The sequence below is a fragment of the Balaenoptera acutorostrata genome, chromosome 13 (assembly GCF_949987535.1).
Source record: "Balaenoptera acutorostrata chromosome 13, mBalAcu1.1, whole genome shotgun sequence".
In the NCBI taxonomy this organism is placed as follows: domain Eukaryota; kingdom Metazoa; phylum Chordata; class Mammalia; order Artiodactyla; family Balaenopteridae; genus Balaenoptera; species Balaenoptera acutorostrata.
Window position 1 is genome coordinate 58,019,279 of NC_080076.1, and position 17,041 is coordinate 58,036,319.

General features: G+C 41.8%; 1 protein-coding gene across 8 annotated transcripts in view; it reads right to left on the reverse strand.

Annotated features, from left to right (window-relative positions):
- Positions 1-8,274: 8,274 nt before the first annotated feature.
- DLGAP1 (DLG associated protein 1) overlaps positions 8,275-17,041 on the reverse strand; it is an 855,942-nt gene continuing 847,175 nt past the window's right edge. For 6 of the 8 annotated variants that reach the window (XM_057526434.1, XM_057526435.1, XM_057526433.1 and 3 more), the window contains 2 exons: positions 12,885-13,037; positions 8,275-10,127 (listed from right to left, as the gene is read on the reverse strand). In XM_057526434.1, coding sequence (XP_057382417.1) covers positions 9,918-10,127; positions 12,885-13,037 — 363 coding nt within the window. In that variant the 3' untranslated portion in view covers positions 8,275-9,917. Of the gene's footprint in view, positions 10,128-12,592; positions 13,038-17,041 lie in introns of those variants that run through there. The other 2 variants (XM_057526436.1, XM_057526437.1) reach the window with 2 other exon arrangements.

The following is a 17,041-nucleotide window of genomic DNA, read 5'->3' on the forward strand; positions in this document are numbered from 1 at the left end:
ACAGGACTGTTTGCCTAAGTGCAGCTGAAACTGCCCTCCGGGTCACAGCACAGATACCAGTGTTGGGTGGTGACAGCCCCAAGGGACAGCAGTGTCTTCCCGCTGAGACTGCTGGGCTGAAAGGGTTGCAGCCTTTAGCGTGACAAAGGGATGTGTTTGGGAAACGAAGATTTCCTGCTCATAGACAAATAGGTCTCAACAGTCACACGCTCTGATGTAGGCCTGTCTGAACAGGAAAAGGAGGACCTCTTATTTGTCAGGAGGTCTGCTTGAAAAGAAAAGAGGGGGGGAAAAAGAAAAAAAAGACCCACTGAAATATTGCTTACTTCCTAGAAGGAAGGACACATTCTTGGATTGAACTCAAAGGATGTCGGGCTCAACAAGGATGTCAGTTAACTCTGTCTTATTCTGGGGCTGTTTGTTTGCCAAGAACCAAAAAATCACTCAAACCACTTAAAAGGGGGATGGTTTTAAAGACACAGTCGTCATACTTCGTTCTACGTGGTCACTTGTCAGCGCTGTGATTTGCGAGGCGGTTGTGCTCACACGTTAGGTTTGCAAAATCAGTTTTGTAGCTCTTTGAGCATAGAAGGGGGATTTAAAAACTTTTGGTGTCTCCAAACTGAATGAAAACAGACTGTAAAAAAACGCTGACTGCTTTGCCCTGACTATCAGGAAGCTTAGAAAGAAACTTAGGATTCACAACTCAGGACCCTGGGAGTTTGGTGAATTTACTTATCTAGCAATTTTCTTTTTCTTATTTCTTTTAATTTTAAAACTGTTCAGTGTTTTATGATTTAATTCTGTAAATCACCTTAAAGCCTTTTTAGATGTGGAGTTTTACTTTTTTTTTGGTTGTGCCAGGCCTTAGTTGTGGCTCTCAGGCTCCTTAGTTGCGGCATGCATGTGGGATCTAGTTCCCTGACCAGTGACTGAACCCCCGTCCCCTGCATTGGAAGGCAGATTCTTAACCACTGCGCCACCAGGGAAGTCCCTGGAGTTCTACTTTTTAAAAAACTAATAATTAAAAAACAGAACTACCATGCATAGGCACTGGTGTCCCGGTATAAACCTACTGACCATCAAAGTGTTTCCGCTCTGCTCCTGTCCTGGATCGAGTCCCAGGGTTAGCCTAGACTCTGCTGCAGGAACCCGTTGGGATCTTAGGCTGCCATCTAAGTAAGGGCTGTGCAAATAAACCCAGTTCCTGGAGGAGTTCACACCTTGGGGCTGATGTTTCATTAAATCTGCCTCCACATTTCTAGCGACTATTTTCCTTCCTTGTTGAAAGTCAACTGGAAGGTGCCTGCATTTGTGGTTGCTGTTTTAAGCATGCCTCTGAATTTACTTTATGAATGCTTTATTTCCTTGTTTGCAAAGGTAGGTGCTAAAACTCATACCTGCTTGGTGAAGTGAAAATCAAGGCAGCCCTTTTGGAAAGCCAATTGGCAACATTTAAAAACAAAAGTGCACGTCCATTTGTCTACGACTATAACCCTTAGATACACTTCCAGGTGTACTGAAGATACATTGTAAAACGATTTTCACTGCAGATTTTGTTTGTCATAGCAAGTGGTGGAAACAGCCTAATAGTCCATCAGTAGGGGGACTAACAATGTTTTATGGTTCATTCATAAACTGGAATGCTATGGAGCCATTAAAGAGAATGGGTGGGTCAGAATGTTCTGAAATGGAGCATTCATTACTAAATGAAAAAGCAAACAGTAGAGGAATGTGTGTAGTATGCTTCCAGTCTGTGGGAAAAGGAAAAATATATACTTGAATGTGTATAGAAAAATTTTGGGAGGGTATACAGTAAAGTGCTCAAAGATGTTGAATATTGCAGAAAAGAACTGGAGTGAAAGGAGGCTTATTTTCATTATATACACGCTTATTCTGTTTGAAATTTTCATATGGGTACATTTTTCACCAGAAAAAAAAAAGAAAAAGATGCATTGCTTTGTCTTGCACAAAAGTCTCGCACGTACAAAGCATCTAGAGTTAGATGGATTCAAATACTAGCTCTGTCACTTACCTGTGACCTCGAGGTGCTGCCTAATTTACTTGTAGTGACTATCTCACGGGGCTGCTGTTACAGAATGCATATCGAACAGTATTCTCTTAGTAAACGTAAATGTGTAATAATGATGATGCTAGTGGACATTTATTGAATGCTTACCATGTGCAAGGCACTGTATTAAGAACTTTACATATATTAATTCATTTAATCCTTAAACCAACCCTATGAAACAAGTACTATTTTCATCCTAATTGTACAGATGGAGAAACTGAGGCACGGAGAGGCTAAGTACCTTGCCTGAGAAGACACAGCTAGTAAATGGTAGTGCAAAGGATTCAAACCCAGGCAGTCTGGCTCCGTAGCCCAAGCTTTTCCCCACTTACCCAACGGCCCTGTCCCTGCTGGGCAGACAGGTCTACTCGGGGCAGCATGAGGCTGATGAGAGGGTCGGTCCAGTTTCTAAGAGAAATGCTGAGAATATCTGTAAATGTCTTATAAGCTTATGGCAAGGCTTTCTGACCAACCCCATGTCAGAATGTTACAATCAAGGTGACACGTGGGTGTTTCCGCTGGAGTGTGCGGGGACTTTTCCCTCTGCCTCTGTTTTCTCCCAGCTGGATCCTCTCTGCCTGTGAATCTGGAGTCCCTGACAGGAATCCTGCTGGGAAATCTTTACGGCATGATGAAGCCAACAGGGATCCCGGGGTGTAGAAGGGGTGGAGAGACCTGTCTTTTCTGTGTCTATTATCTAATGAACACATTTTAATACTCGGAGTGGTGGAGGACCTGCCCTCTTTCACGAGGATCATTCAGGTGATGCAGTTCCGTCAGAATGACTGTCTCTGGGGACGGTATACCAACTTTCCCAGTGTGGTCAAGACCTCGTATTTCTGTAGGTCAGCATTACCTTAATATTTAACTCAGGTTCTCTCGGTTGAATATTTAACCTAACTGTAATGTGTTGCCTTTGCTAGAAGAACAGCTGGTCTTTGGCCTCCTCAAAATCTGTCTTTAAATGAAGTGCCCTTGAGAACAAATACATGAAGAATTCAGCCACTGACAGGTGGCTTAGGTCCCCATTAGTAGGGTGTTTTTCTTTCCTTGTGTCCAGGATTACTCAGAGTTATCTGAATAACTATTCCTCACTTCACCACTATTTCCAAAGTGCTTAACAGGCATGCTCAGTCAGTTTGGAAATCCCTATTGTCCTGTGCCAGCATCTCTCCTCTGTTCCAATTTTCCAAACTACTGATCAATTTTTCACTCTCTCTGTAAGACTGCTTGCTTTCTTTATGATGTCATTTTGAACAACCTGCTAGTCAAGGGATCTTTGGGGCATCGACTCAAGATGGAAACAGACACCAGCTCCTTGGAAAGGATTCCCTTTCAGACATTCCAGACTCATTACCTTGCTTGATTAATGTAAGAAACAAGTCAGGAGCCCTTGAGTTGCTCTTTCAAGTTTGTCCAATTCAACGTTAGAAGTACCAGGCTCACTCCGAACCCCCAGGTCCTGCTCCTGGCCAGGGGCCAGGCTGCAGAGAAGAAAACTGTCAACTCCCACCGGCAAAGGCAGTGAAGGCAGCGAGGGTCTCTTCCCTCCAAAGGACTCTAAGAGTAAATTATTTTTTTTTTTTTTAATTGAGGATCTTGAATCAGATGCGTATGTTTGATTGATTGATTGATTGATTGATTTTGACTGTGTTGGGTCTTCGTTTCTGTGCGAGGGCTTTCTCCAGTTGTGGCAAGCGGGGGCCACTCTTCATCGCGATGCGCGGGCCTCTCACCGTCGCGGCCTCTCTCGTTGCGGAGCACAGGCTCCAGACGCGCAGGCTCAGCAGTTGTGGCTCACGGGCCCAGCCGCTCTGCGGCATGTGGGATCTTCCCAGGCCAGGGCTCGAACCCGTGTCCCCTGCATTAGCAGGCAGATTCTCAACCACTGCGCCACCTGGGAAGCCCTAAGAGTAAATTATTTAAACTCCTTCTCACCTTTGTTTAAGATCTGCCTCTTCTCACACTTGGGAATTACCAACAGACATTGTATTGGCTGAGGTTGCAAAGTACATTAGGTCTTATTCTAGAAAGGAAATGAAGTGAGGAAGCTGGTGTTTTAAAGAATGTCACTTATAGAAGTAAACATTTTCTATAGCAAGAGATTATTCCCTAAGACTAAAACCCCTCTAAAATGTACCCCCCCATTTTTTTTTCAGTGAATAGAATATTTTAATCTTCAGAGATGTTTCTTCCAATGTACTTTATGGGGACATCCACAGTATTATCTAACTCCCTAGATGTTTCTCTTCATTTTTTCATAATAGAAATTGCTAGTAGGCATTGGACTTGAATGTCCTAGAAAGGAGGAAGGACTCATCAACTGATCATTATGGGTGTAGATCTCAGAAGGCTAGCTATGCAGGAATGTTTTCTGTTTGCAGAGCATTGGTCTTCAGAGGTAGTGAAAGCACCAGGATTTAAGACTACAAAACCTGTAATTGTTTATAACCTCCTCATACTAGACTCAGTAGAAAGAATGCATTTTCCCTCTTTATATCACAAGAGAAAACTAACACTCTATTTGCCTTCCCCTTCCTCCTTTCCAAAGTGAAAAAGAGAGTTTTTCTTTTCTTTTCTTCCTTTGGCTGCGTTGGGTCTTCATTGCTGCAGGCGGGCTTTCTCTAGTTGCCGCGAGCGGGGGCTACTCTTTGTTGCAGTGCGCAGGCTTTTCATTGCGGTGGCTTCTCTTGTTGCAGAGCACGGGCTCTAGGCACGCAGTCTTCAGTAGTTGTGGCACTCAGGCTCAGTAGTTGTGGCTCGTGGGCTCTAGAGCGCAGGCTCAGTAGTTGTGGTGCACGGGCTAAGTTGCTCCACGGCATGTGGGATCTTCCTGGACCAGGGATCGATCCGGTGTCCCTTGCATTGGCAGGTGAATTCTTAACCACTGTGCCAGCAGGGAAGTCCCAAGGAGAGTTTTTCTATGGAAGAATCTCTTTATTGAGATCTCTATAGAAGCTCCCTCGTGACACTGATTTACCTATCGAGTAATCTGGAAAGAGGACATTAGCATCTACTTCTCCCTGAAGGCAGTCTAGAAGTGTGAAGCAGAAGAATGGCATTTTTTTCATCTGTTCTAGTGAAAACATTTGATGAATAGCAACAGTTCAGTCAGCTACATGGCCGACTTTGACTTCTGGTGTTTATTAAAGTGTTTTCTTGTTTTCCGCCATATTCTCTAAATTCAGGGTTGTGCTCATTTGCATAGAGGACATATCATAATAATCCATTGACTCTTGCACTGGGGCTTCCCATCCCTGTGGTTTTCTGATGATTCCTCCCTGGGCCAGCAGGAAGCCCACATAGGGAAGAGCACACTATTTCCTCTCTCTGCTTCAGGGGAAATGAGTGACTTGCAGAGGAATTTAAGACCTATTCTGTAAACTTACATTAGTAAATGCGTTAGGACCAGAGAGGGTTTTCAGGCTGGGCCACTAGTTTCTGTTTGCAAAAGGAGTTAATCTGATCTTAGTTTAGTAGCTGAAAGTTAAACAGCCTATTGAACAAACCCCAGGTGGATTTCGGTACCCTTTGGTAACAGTGGCATTCGAGAATGAACACATTCAGACAGTAGGATTTGCCATATGTCATTTATTTAAACCAAAATCAGTTTATATTTTCAAGGGGGTGGATTTCAAAGATACAAAAAGAAATTCAAACCATTTTGTTCGATATCTATAAAAAATGAAGTTACATTTTGCTGTGGGTGGGGCGGGAGTGTACCCTGTAACATGGGAAATTGCTTCACTGAAATTCAAATTTCTGTGTGCAAAAACTAACTCATTTTGTTTTAGGATTGGCTGAAATGTTTAAGGAGCCCCGATGAAATATAAGAATTAATTTGCTAAAAGTCAAGAAGTATAATCACAGTTCAGACTACGTGAACGGTCAGGGCATGAGCCAAAGTAACGAGATCTTTGCAACCTCGCCTGCGTCCGGCCACTTGATCATTGCTCTTTGGAAGCACTTTCAAAAGTACATTGTGTTATTTTGGTGACTGGCACAGGTCTTGCTTATGTATAAAAATCGGACAAAGTGGCTTATCTGCTTAACAGTTTCCAAGTTTGTTGCATATAGATGGATGGCTTTGCCCAAGAACTTGGTGGGAGGAAGTACTGTGGACACAGGTCTCAGGGTTGTGGCATTTTCAGATCAGTGTAAGCCCACTTTATAAAGTGTTCTAATTTACTTTTTTGTTGTTGTTTTTGGTGAGTCTGTATTTTTGTGTATAAAGTAAGGCTTACAAATATGACCTAGATGAAAACCAGGGGAAATTGACAGTGGCAATTACCAATTCTAAATGTGAGAAGAATGATAAAGACCTCACTGAAGACAAAGCTGAACGCAGGCTTGGAGTTTGGACTCAAATCTGTCACTTAATAATTGTGTCACGCTGGGCGAGTGACCGAACCTCAGGGAGAAGTTTTTTAGTACTGTGAGGATGAAATGAAAACCACAGTGCATCATTCTGATTTTCCCTACCCCAGAGAACCGTGTAGGAAACAAAACTGATGAAATGTTTTCAAAGAAATCCACGTGGGTAAAAAATCTATGCAGATTTGAACATGTTTGAGAAGCTAATAACATCTTTCATAAAACATACAGCTCCTGACCTGAAACTTTCAGATGCGTGTAATCATCACAATAAAAGGACTTTTAGTTCTTGGTACTTAAAGCCCTTCCATAGGGTGCAAGGCCTACCCCCCAGCTCACGGGGACTAGTACACGTGTTGTTACAATGAAAGTCACAATGATATGCTTCTTAACTGCTTAATTATTCACCCCCCCCAAAGACAATTACTTATATTTTAGAAGAAGTAGGACTCTGTAGTGAAAACACACAGACCTGAAAGCAGTGCATTAAGTATTTTATTAATTTCTTTTTACATTATGGGAAACATTCATCTATTTACAATTTTTTTTTTGTCCACACACAATCTAGGTAGATAAGCCTATGAAATTCCAATTCATAAAGCCATAAAAATGTTCCCCACCCCTCCATCTGAAGGCTTTCAAATGAATCTTTTTTTTTTTCCAAACCAAAATAATTTTTAAAAATTACATTTGGGAATTCAGATATGCTAGTGATTTACATTCCAGTTATTTAAAATATGCATCTAGACATGTTTTAAAAAAGAAATGGTAAATTCACAAGGATAAGGCTTAAATTAAAGTGGTAATGCACAGTAAAACATTAAGGAAACATCTATAAATAACAGAAATATAGTACAAATAAATTAGTTCTATTTACCATTTCAAATATTAAAAATCTTTAATCCATTTCTTCATCTCTCTTTACAAAAAGGTTATGTGAGTTGTATGGAAACATCTGCAAAAAATATAATAAATACTTAATTTCTTTTAACGTTTTTTGATGTGGGAGACAAACTTCTTTTGTAATCCCCCCCTCCCCGAGAAAATGCCCAAACACCTTTATACCAAAGTTAAACAAAATAAGTAATTTTTCAGGGTACATACATTTTCCAATATGAACTAAAAAACATTTCTACAAATTACATCAGAAGAACAATGTAACAAAGGTTATGGTCATGGATGTCAGCTTAAGGGGGCAAGTGATTAACAGGCAGCTTTATGTGGGATCGTGTCTTAACATCAATAATTAGCCTTTTATAAAGTGTTTGTACAATTGGTGTTTTCAAGGAAGGCAAAGGTCATGGTGCCTGGAGGCCTTCGGCTAAAAGATTTAAAATTCTTACCAAAAATAGCTTATGAATATACAAATACCATTCACATAGACAAGATAAATAGGCCATCTCTTGTCTCTCTTTAAAATATCCTGGGCTAAACCAGTTTCCAAAGAAAATATTGTAGGATGATCTTGAATCGTATTAGAAATCTATTTCTTAATCCAAATCTTATCTCTACCTCAGGGCACAGAGCTGTGGATGGGGACACCTGGTCTTCAAATGGATGTGGCTTCCTTCACGTTAATCTGTGAGTTCCGAGTCACCGTCAGGATTGAATGAGACCATAGGCTACCCAAGGTGGCAGTTGGCCTTACTTGATGCAAACTTTGTGTGACCTTCCTTGGCTGCTACAGAGTAAAGAAAAGGTGTATTCTTTTTAAAACCAGCAAAACTTGAAGCTCAAATTCTCTGTCTGCTCCAATTTTATAAAGCACTCAAAGGTGCTCTGTTCACTCTAGTTAAAAGTTGGTTGGTTGGTTTTTAAATGTTAGTAGCCCTTGTCTTGTAAACCACAGCAGTAAACATTTGTGCCCTGTTTATAAAGATAGCTCAAAGCATCAATGGCTCTGAGAGGTAGCGAATTCTCTAGTGGTTTTAGAATATGTCCATGAAAATAGTTGTTGCCAGAACCCATCACCTCTCTTAATTTCTTAAATAAAATTAAATTAGCACCTGGCTATGAGAGTGTATTTTTTTTTTTTTAAAGCGTCTCTGGTGCAAGAGTATTTGATGTATGTTTTTAAAAGTCTTCCATTACTCAATGGTAATTTCTAACGCTTTAGGGAGCTGGATAAAACGCCGGTGACCATTTAAGATCACCTCATTCTAAGTGCTTAAACTGCTACGGGTAAGGGCATTTAAAGGTAACTTGAGCTGGATGCAAAGGTCATACTGGCCATCCATCAGGACTAAAAATGGAAATCAACATTCTCTGCCAAAAGCCTGGGTTTCTTTCAGTGTTTAGGAATCATGACACTGTCCCCCTCTATGTGGCTGCTGAACCTCGCAGGTCAAATTTCTTCTCTCTCTACCTGGGACCTCAAGACAAGTGGCCGCTCTTTGGAATGAGGCAGCATGTCTAGTGGGACGGAAAGCTTATTTTACCGGTTTGACACGGGACAAAATCCTTATTCGGGGGTGTGTTAGGACTCTCTGGAGCAGTGAGAAAAGACTGATGGAGACAGACGTCTGCCATATGAACTACTGGGTTAAAAGAGACGGATGTGTAGCATTCCAAGGGGATGCTAGGAAAATCCCAACTTTTCGCAGAAAGCAGCCCGGCTGCCATGTACAGCACTCCGTAAGCAGAGATGTACTTAGCTCTGTGTAATTAGGTAGGCCCCCAGGATGGACACTAACAAATTAATAGAACCAACACTTTCCCCTAAAGACCCCACCACCACCATCACAACAATATAATATACATAGTACGAGAAAAGCTGATAAAACACTTCAGGTCTAACTTTTCTTAAGAATAGGACAAAAGAAAAAATCCCTTATGTAGTCTTTTAAACTAGCAGTGCTTCCTTTGCCTTGCCTTGCCTGTCTTCATTTTATTGCCTTTCAGAATAGATGGATATCCCTGAAAGATCGGATTGACAATCTTCTGCTGATTGAGACATCTGAAGCAGTGACTGATGACACAAGAGTGAGGCAGTTTGTGCAGCTGTGAGCGACGCAGGTACCCCCGGCACCCGCAGGGTTTGCTTCTCTTTCCCCCACTCCGCATCCTGGTCCCCCGCCCCCCAGCCCCTCTGCGTCCCCTCTCGGTGTGTCACTTCCCGACTCCGGTGACAGGGTGTGTGATTTCTGAGGTTGGAAATCAAGCGTTCCATCTGCTTGCCCAAATAGGAAGCGTGTCGGGGAAATCAGGGGGATCGGAGCCCTAGTTTCCTAGTTTCTTTTCGGGTGGAAGTCCACGAGGTCCCGAGGGGACCCCCCCCCCCCCCCGCCCCGGGATCCTGGATTTCTGAGATACCCTATGGTTCGATATTGCTGGAATCTAGGGACAGACAAGCTCGAGAGAACGGAGGATGGCGGGTGACCTAGAGGGGCCGCGTCTACACGGGTGGGCGGGCCAAGAAGGCGAAGGGCGGGCGCCGGGGAGGAGGCGGGCGGGGGCGCGGCGGCCGGGGGCCTCAGAGCCGGGTCTGCGCCTCGGGGATGTAGATCTCGATGCTCTCGGCGCTCTCGGTGGCCGAGTTCTGGCGGACGGACGCGGCGCGCTTGGCGGCCATCAGGCGCTTGCGGGCCTCCTGGCGCTGCGAGCTCTCCAGCGAGCGCTCCCGGATCAGCGGCGCGGGGCCCTTCGCCGGCTTCTTGGGCACTGGAGGAGGGGCCCTTCGCTCCTGATCAAAGCAGAAGGTTCAGGACATTACACAGCTTCTCAGGACAAGCTTGGGAAAAACTGGGATAGGTCAGTAGTTAGCACACTTTTTTTTTTTTTTTAAAGCCTAAGGGTGGTTAGGTTAGTTCTGATCTGCACACTGTATATACATATATTTACATGTATAGATATGTATATATATTTTTCTTCATTATTCTGGCTTGCGTATTCAAAAGATGCAGGGGGAAAAATATACCGGTAAGTTTAAGGCCAAGGGTAAAGCTGGATGGCAGAACTAGGTCTCTCCAAGGGAAGGATGTGGGTATTTAAAATGCCCCCCGCCTGCTGAAAGGCTGCGGCTCCCAGCACATTTACTGCGGTTTTTCTCTGGAGGCTCCAGACTGTTCCGGGTGCCAGAGATGGGAAAGGGTGGCAGCGGGCGCGTCTTAGAACTCTGCATCCCCCCCTAAGGAGGGAGGCGGCGGGTGCGAGCTCGGTTCAGAGTTTAAAAGCCTCCCCCCACCTCTCCTCGGGCCCACCCAAACCTAAACAACCAAACGAGGAAGAAGATTGTAAGCCTGCGTTCGTTTAGCTTTGCTGATGCCACAGTGAGTTACACGCGTTTGCACATCACACACAAACACACAGCAATGTACTGGGCAGGGTCACCCTGGAGGGAGGACTTGGACAGTTCCTTACCCACGGGGGTAGTGCAGTCAGCTCCTAAAACATCCTGCTGGACCGTCACGCCTTAGGGACCTCGGGGCGACTGTGGCGGCCCAGAAGGCAATTCCATCACAGGGACAGACACTGTGTCATGAAAACTGAACACAAGACTGAAAGAGTTCATGCCCCTAGCAGCAGCAAACTAGAAAACGGGTGGCTATTTTTAAATGCCGCTGCAAAAACAAAAGCCGTTCATCCCTTGGGCCGGAAAAAGAAGTACGGTGGGAAAGAAGGGAACCTAAACCACAAAGGATTTTTAGGAAAAAGATGGTGAGTTTTCAGGCTGCAAAAAGGTCCACGTGAATCTGATGATTTCATTTTTTAATAAAATACCTTAAATTCTCATAAAACTAAATGTGAGAAGTATCTTAAATTAGGGATTCCATGATTCTCCAAAGGGCGTTCTCTGTGTTCCTCCTTCCTTGCCTGGGTGAAGCGCCTAGTTAATTTATTGCACTGGAGTTGCCCGCCGGCTGTTTAAGGTGGAGTCTTGTGTGGATAAAAAAGGGAAGCACAGGGTGCAAACCATATTCCACCAACTCTGATTGTCTTGTTCATCGTTCCCCTTCCAGTTCATGGGGTGATGCAAAGCTCTGATCACAGACAACGTGCATGAAGATTTAGAAATCAAGTTAACTAATGATTTACTGTGTCACTAGGTTACATATATCAATTCTTAGCTTCGCTCCTTTTGGACGTTTAAAATCTTCATTGCTGGGTAACTCAGTAGATATTTTTGCAAGTATGAATGTTGGAAACTTTTTAGTCGTATTTTCCTTTCCTTGCACATTTTATTTTTTTAACTATAATTTTTAAAAATCCATGAGTGAGAAATTAGATGGATCAGCTCTAGAAACTCAAGTTACCAGTATGTGTGTACATCTGTAGTGTTTTCTTAAAATCAGACCAATTTAAAAGCTTATTTAGCAGACAGTTTTAAACCCAGATTAAAGAAAACTAGATTGAGTGCAAATGTTTGACTCCCTCAGCGAGAGGCCACACAGACATTAATGGTACTTTGATGCTTCGCACCAAAACCCCACAGGTGGATGGTGACAGAATTAGAGATGAGCGACAGTGACGAGAGCGGTGGCCCCTTTGATTATGCACTGGCTGTTGGCACTGGATTTCTCCTGGGAATCCATGGACTCCAAGAACCCTGGTATTATAATGGGCAGCAGCAGAATGGATTGGACTGCTGCTCGCTCTCTGATAGGTGAAGGGATCAGAAAAGGGCATCACAAGTATAGCTGTGCCTAATATTTAGAAGTTGAATCTCTCAGAGACATCTGACCTCAGGCCATAGGAAAGCAAAGGGTTAAAAAAGTCATGCATGCCTGGCCAGCCTAGGGAGGTGGACATTGGATACCTGGGCAAGCCTGGTGGACCCGCCATAATCAAATGTGAAAATTGCCATTTATTAATTCAAGTAAAAGAATTTGAGTCTTTATTTCTAAGCTCTTGCATGAGGAACCCAGTGAGCAATATTCCCCAAGGCAAATCAACCAATAGTAAAACTCTTTAAAAAATCCCAACATTTATGATTACTGTGAAACTTTACGGTGTGTATATTTTTAGACTTGAACAACAGTGGTTTCTTTATTACTATATTTATGAAATGATTATCAAAGTCGGTTAGTTTGCAGGGCTTCCTATTTTCTCGGAAACACATTCTAGGGGTGTAAGGAAGTTGAACTCTTGCTGTATGTAATCATGCACTGAAGATGTCATTTATTTTAGTTTAAAAAGCAAAATGGAGGCAGTTCCTTCCAGTGACTAAAATGGTTTAACTTAAAGTTTAATTAACAAAAAAAAGCCACATTCCCATTTTCCAATTCACAAAGACAGGTTTTTCTTTAAAAATATGCCTGAAACATATTACAGATAATATCCCAAATGATTACTATGTAAACATTGTCATTACAATGAAATTAATATGATATCAGCTCCATTTCACATTGTAAACAGCAAGACTGAAAGCAGAAGCCTATTTAGACTGTCCAGTGTTTGTGCAGGTTTTTAAATGAACCATACAAAATCTACATTGTTCTACCTTCTTGTCAAGAGGATCCATCTGTTTCCAATTATTGGCCTTTAACTGATGAAGTTCATCAAATTTCATACTAATATTTTCTATGGACAACTGCAGCATGTCCCAGAACCCCGCCAAATCCTGGGAGGTGGGCCTTGGATGAGCATTGGGATTCTGTACAAGAGAAAGAAAAACATTCACGCTTTAGAGGTGATGATCTAGTACAATAAGCACAGGACCAAGGTGGCATTTTCAAATATTTCAAATAACGCAAGGAGGATGAGTTCCTTTTGGTTTTCAGATAGGAGAGAAAAGTGAGGCTATAGGTGGCCCTTTTATTTATTTATTTTATATTTTATATGTATATATGTCTTATATACATATTCACCTTTATTAAGGACTAATTGACAAATAAACTGCAAAATATTTAGAGTGTACAACTTGATGATTTGATATATACACACATTGTGAAAGGACTCCCCCATTGAGTTAAGTAACACATCATCACCACATGTATTTATCTTTTTGTGTGTGTGAGAACATTTATGTTCTACTCTCTTGGCGAAGCCCAGTTATATAATACACTGCTATCAACTATAGTCACCATGTTCTCATTAGATCTTCAGACCTTATTCATTTTATAGCTGAAAATCTGTGCCATGTTACCAACCTCTCCCTATTTCCCCCACACCCAAGCCCCTGGCAACCACGTTTATACTCTCTCTTTCTGAGTTTGGTTTTTAAAAAAGATTCCACTGCAAATTATAAGTTTATACACTCATCTTGTACACATTTGAGTCAGTGATTCTCAATGTCAAAGTAAAATTCTTCTTTTGTTAATATAACATCCATCAGTACGCCATGGCAGGGAGTCTAAACATTTGAAAAATCCCAGAATGTATGATCTATGACAAGATGCATTTAAAGCTATATTTAAATGAAAATACCTTCTTGCAAAAAAAAAAAAAATACAGTGTATTGGTACTAGAGTCAGTATTCAACTCCATGCCATCCAATATACTCAGAGAACATATAAGGAATCTAAAGTAAGATTCATTTTAATACTCATGTTGAGTGAAAATACTAGGGCAAACAAGTGATAAGTAAGAAAAGAACTGGATTTTCAAAGTACTGTGTGTTTAACAATTAAGATATCTCTAATGTAGGAAGTCATTTTATCATATAAGTACTTGGACAAAATCATTTGGAAACGAATTAGTTTTAAATTGACCATAACGTAACACGGCAAATGTGAGAACACTTGTCTATACATACACATAGATGTCTGTAGTGACCCATTTGCTAGATAATATTAAACATTCTTTGGTTTGTGGATTGACTTTCTTTGCCCGCATTCACATATCCCTGACAAGTACTAGAAAGTATGAACCACTCATTTATATGGTCTGAGACAGAAAAAACACAACTAAAGACTGAAGGTGTTGTGTTCATCACTGGTTACTACCTGAAACAGTAGCTAAAGGCATTCATGGGCAGATGGGTGGGACTCCCATTTGCCAAAAGTTTCTAGCAGGGGTCCGTTTTGGTTACCTCTGGGAATCCGGGCAATTGGAAAAACTGTGAGGTCTCATGCCATATAATAACTGGAGGCCAGTTCGTACTTTTAAAACCAACCCTATGAAAATATCATCAGAATTTCAGGAAGCGCAAGGTTGGTGACCATCAAAGTTAATAAGTTGGAAAGAACGTTTTAGCCCTTTCATGGACTAGCATTATTGGTCTGGCTTCAAAATAAATACAAGTAAAGAATATATTTATAAACTTACACTTTAAAAACTACCCATAGATCATTGGAATAAGTAAGTTCTAAAATTTGCAAGTATTTGGGTCAGTGTTAAACTCTAATGACATCTGAATTAACAAGAGGGTTTCTCTGTAGTACTTTGATTTAGTAAACTAAAAAGAAAGTTTCTTAATATCTAGGTTCAGAATAGACAGATAATAGCTTTGACAAAGAACTTGTCAAATGGAGTTTTATGATCTCGCAATATATTTCTTTATCTTATTGGTAACTAAAAGCTAAATTGCTCATACTTTGAAGTTCACCAAAGTCTTTTAGGTCACAAGCCCTGTTGGTTAAACTGTTTTAGTGCATCAGTGGATGAAATGATAGAGGTTGTTTAACTCTGTAACACGGGCAATTTGTTCCTTTCCCACCAAGACTCTCTTTGCTGCCACATCGTCCACAGGATGGATGGGGAAGCAGAGAGAAAGAGCCTGGGTGCTCAGCCAGTCTCCGAATCAGAGGCTCCTGTGACACCCCAGCACAGAAGGAGGTGCACAACCCACTTCAGTCTGAACCAGGCCACTTGGAGGTCAGAGGTGGTAGAGGTTGAGAAGGATAAGGAGGGCCAGGTCCCTGGGTTGAGTTTTGTTGCAATGCATTTATTCTATGCCTGAGAGTCAAGTCGGAGACAAGGTGCAAGTGTTTTCAGGTGTCCTCCTCAGAGTAAGAACCCAAGCAAGGAGAGCTGGGCCTGGTTGTGACCAATCTCCGTGCTGCTTTTATGCAGCTTTGTAGACCTAAGTGATGCCATCACCAGGCCACCGTGCTTCCTGCTGCAGAGGAGATGGAGCTGAGCGATCAGGGGGAGGAGGGGACTCACATCCTGGGGGGGATTTACAGGGACCGAAGTCGAACACACTGGGATTTGCACCTTGGCTCTGCCTCTTACCATGCAGCCCTAGCAAGTCACTGAGCTCTTCCAGGCCCATTTTCCTCAACTGTAAAACCGTCATAAAAATAATGTCACCATATACTCCAGACCGTTGCTTTGAGGACTTAACCAGATCATAAACTTAAAAGCTCTGAGGACACGGTGCGCTTCTCCTCCTCCTTCTATAATTCTTTTCAAAGGTGTGCTGTGTTTGCCCTGTAGTGTGTACTTATTGGTCTCCACCTGTGTCTTCTGGCCAGTTTGAGAAATATGGCTTTATATGAACTTTTTTACATTTAAAGAGCAAAGAGTCATATTAATTAAGATCTGTGACACATCCGCAAGTTTACAGATTAGCAGGAATTCTGTACCTTGCACGTAGTGAAGCTCAATAAGATATTGGCTGAATCACTTATCAATACATCTACTAATATATATTAGCTCATAATTCAGAATAGAATTTCTGAGAAGGTGAAAGAAGGGTCAGGTAATTTTTGCTGAGGGAGGAGAAAACAAACTATAGATGTCAGGGGTGGGGGTGAGGAGGAAGGAAAGGATAGCCCCAAGGGGAGGGTTCAAAAAGAAAAGCCTGGTAAAGAGGGACAGAGAGCACCAACTTTTGCAGGCTTTAGATCTGCTCTTGGTTGAGCCCTGTCTAGATAAATTCCATTCAGCCTGTATTTGTCCTTGTTAACAAGATGTGGTTAGAACTCTAAAATCATAGTTTGGGTCAATCAGATTGCAAATGATTCGTGTTTTTAACCTTCCAGGGGATAAACGAGTTGCTTTTCATTTTCTTTATTTAGATCCAACTTGATCATTAATTGACCAATAAAAGCTATTTTTGTGGAATGACACTTGTAGAGATGGTAGCATTTAAAAAAAAAATTCTGTGAGGAAGCTCTTGCCCTTGTATTTTGCTGGTAATTTTTTTAAAATGTTGATGCTAGTATTGGTTTTCTCTCTTTATTCTGGTTTATTTTGTTTCTGTATGTCCAAGAAGGATGAATGACTCATTGGTCTCAGGGAGATCAAATCTATACTTTATGACACCTTCCACTTCTGATTCTTGAATTAAAACAGAGAACTCTGATAAGAAAATAGGCCCTGATGGCTATTTCAGAAAGAAACTCATTATCGAAAATGATTTTTTTGCTGTAATATTATTTTTTACATATCAGTCTGCTCCATAGTTTGGTAAGAATAATGAAATCAGAAGGCCAGGAAAATGGAAAGTCTTCAGTTACCGGAAAAAAAAAGGCCGGGGGGGGGGGGTGCGGTGGAATGGAGTTTTAACTTGATTGGATTCTTTCTTCAAAGATTACTTAAGTATAACATAAATATTTTTAAGAAAAGCAGGAAATATATGATTCATCAGAAAACTCTCTATTCCAGGTAAGAGAGTCCGATGGGCTCTGACTCGGTTCTACTTTAGTTGGACCGGTCTTGACAACAGGTTCTTCTCGTGGTACTAGCAGGGAAAATGGTAGTGATGGGTAA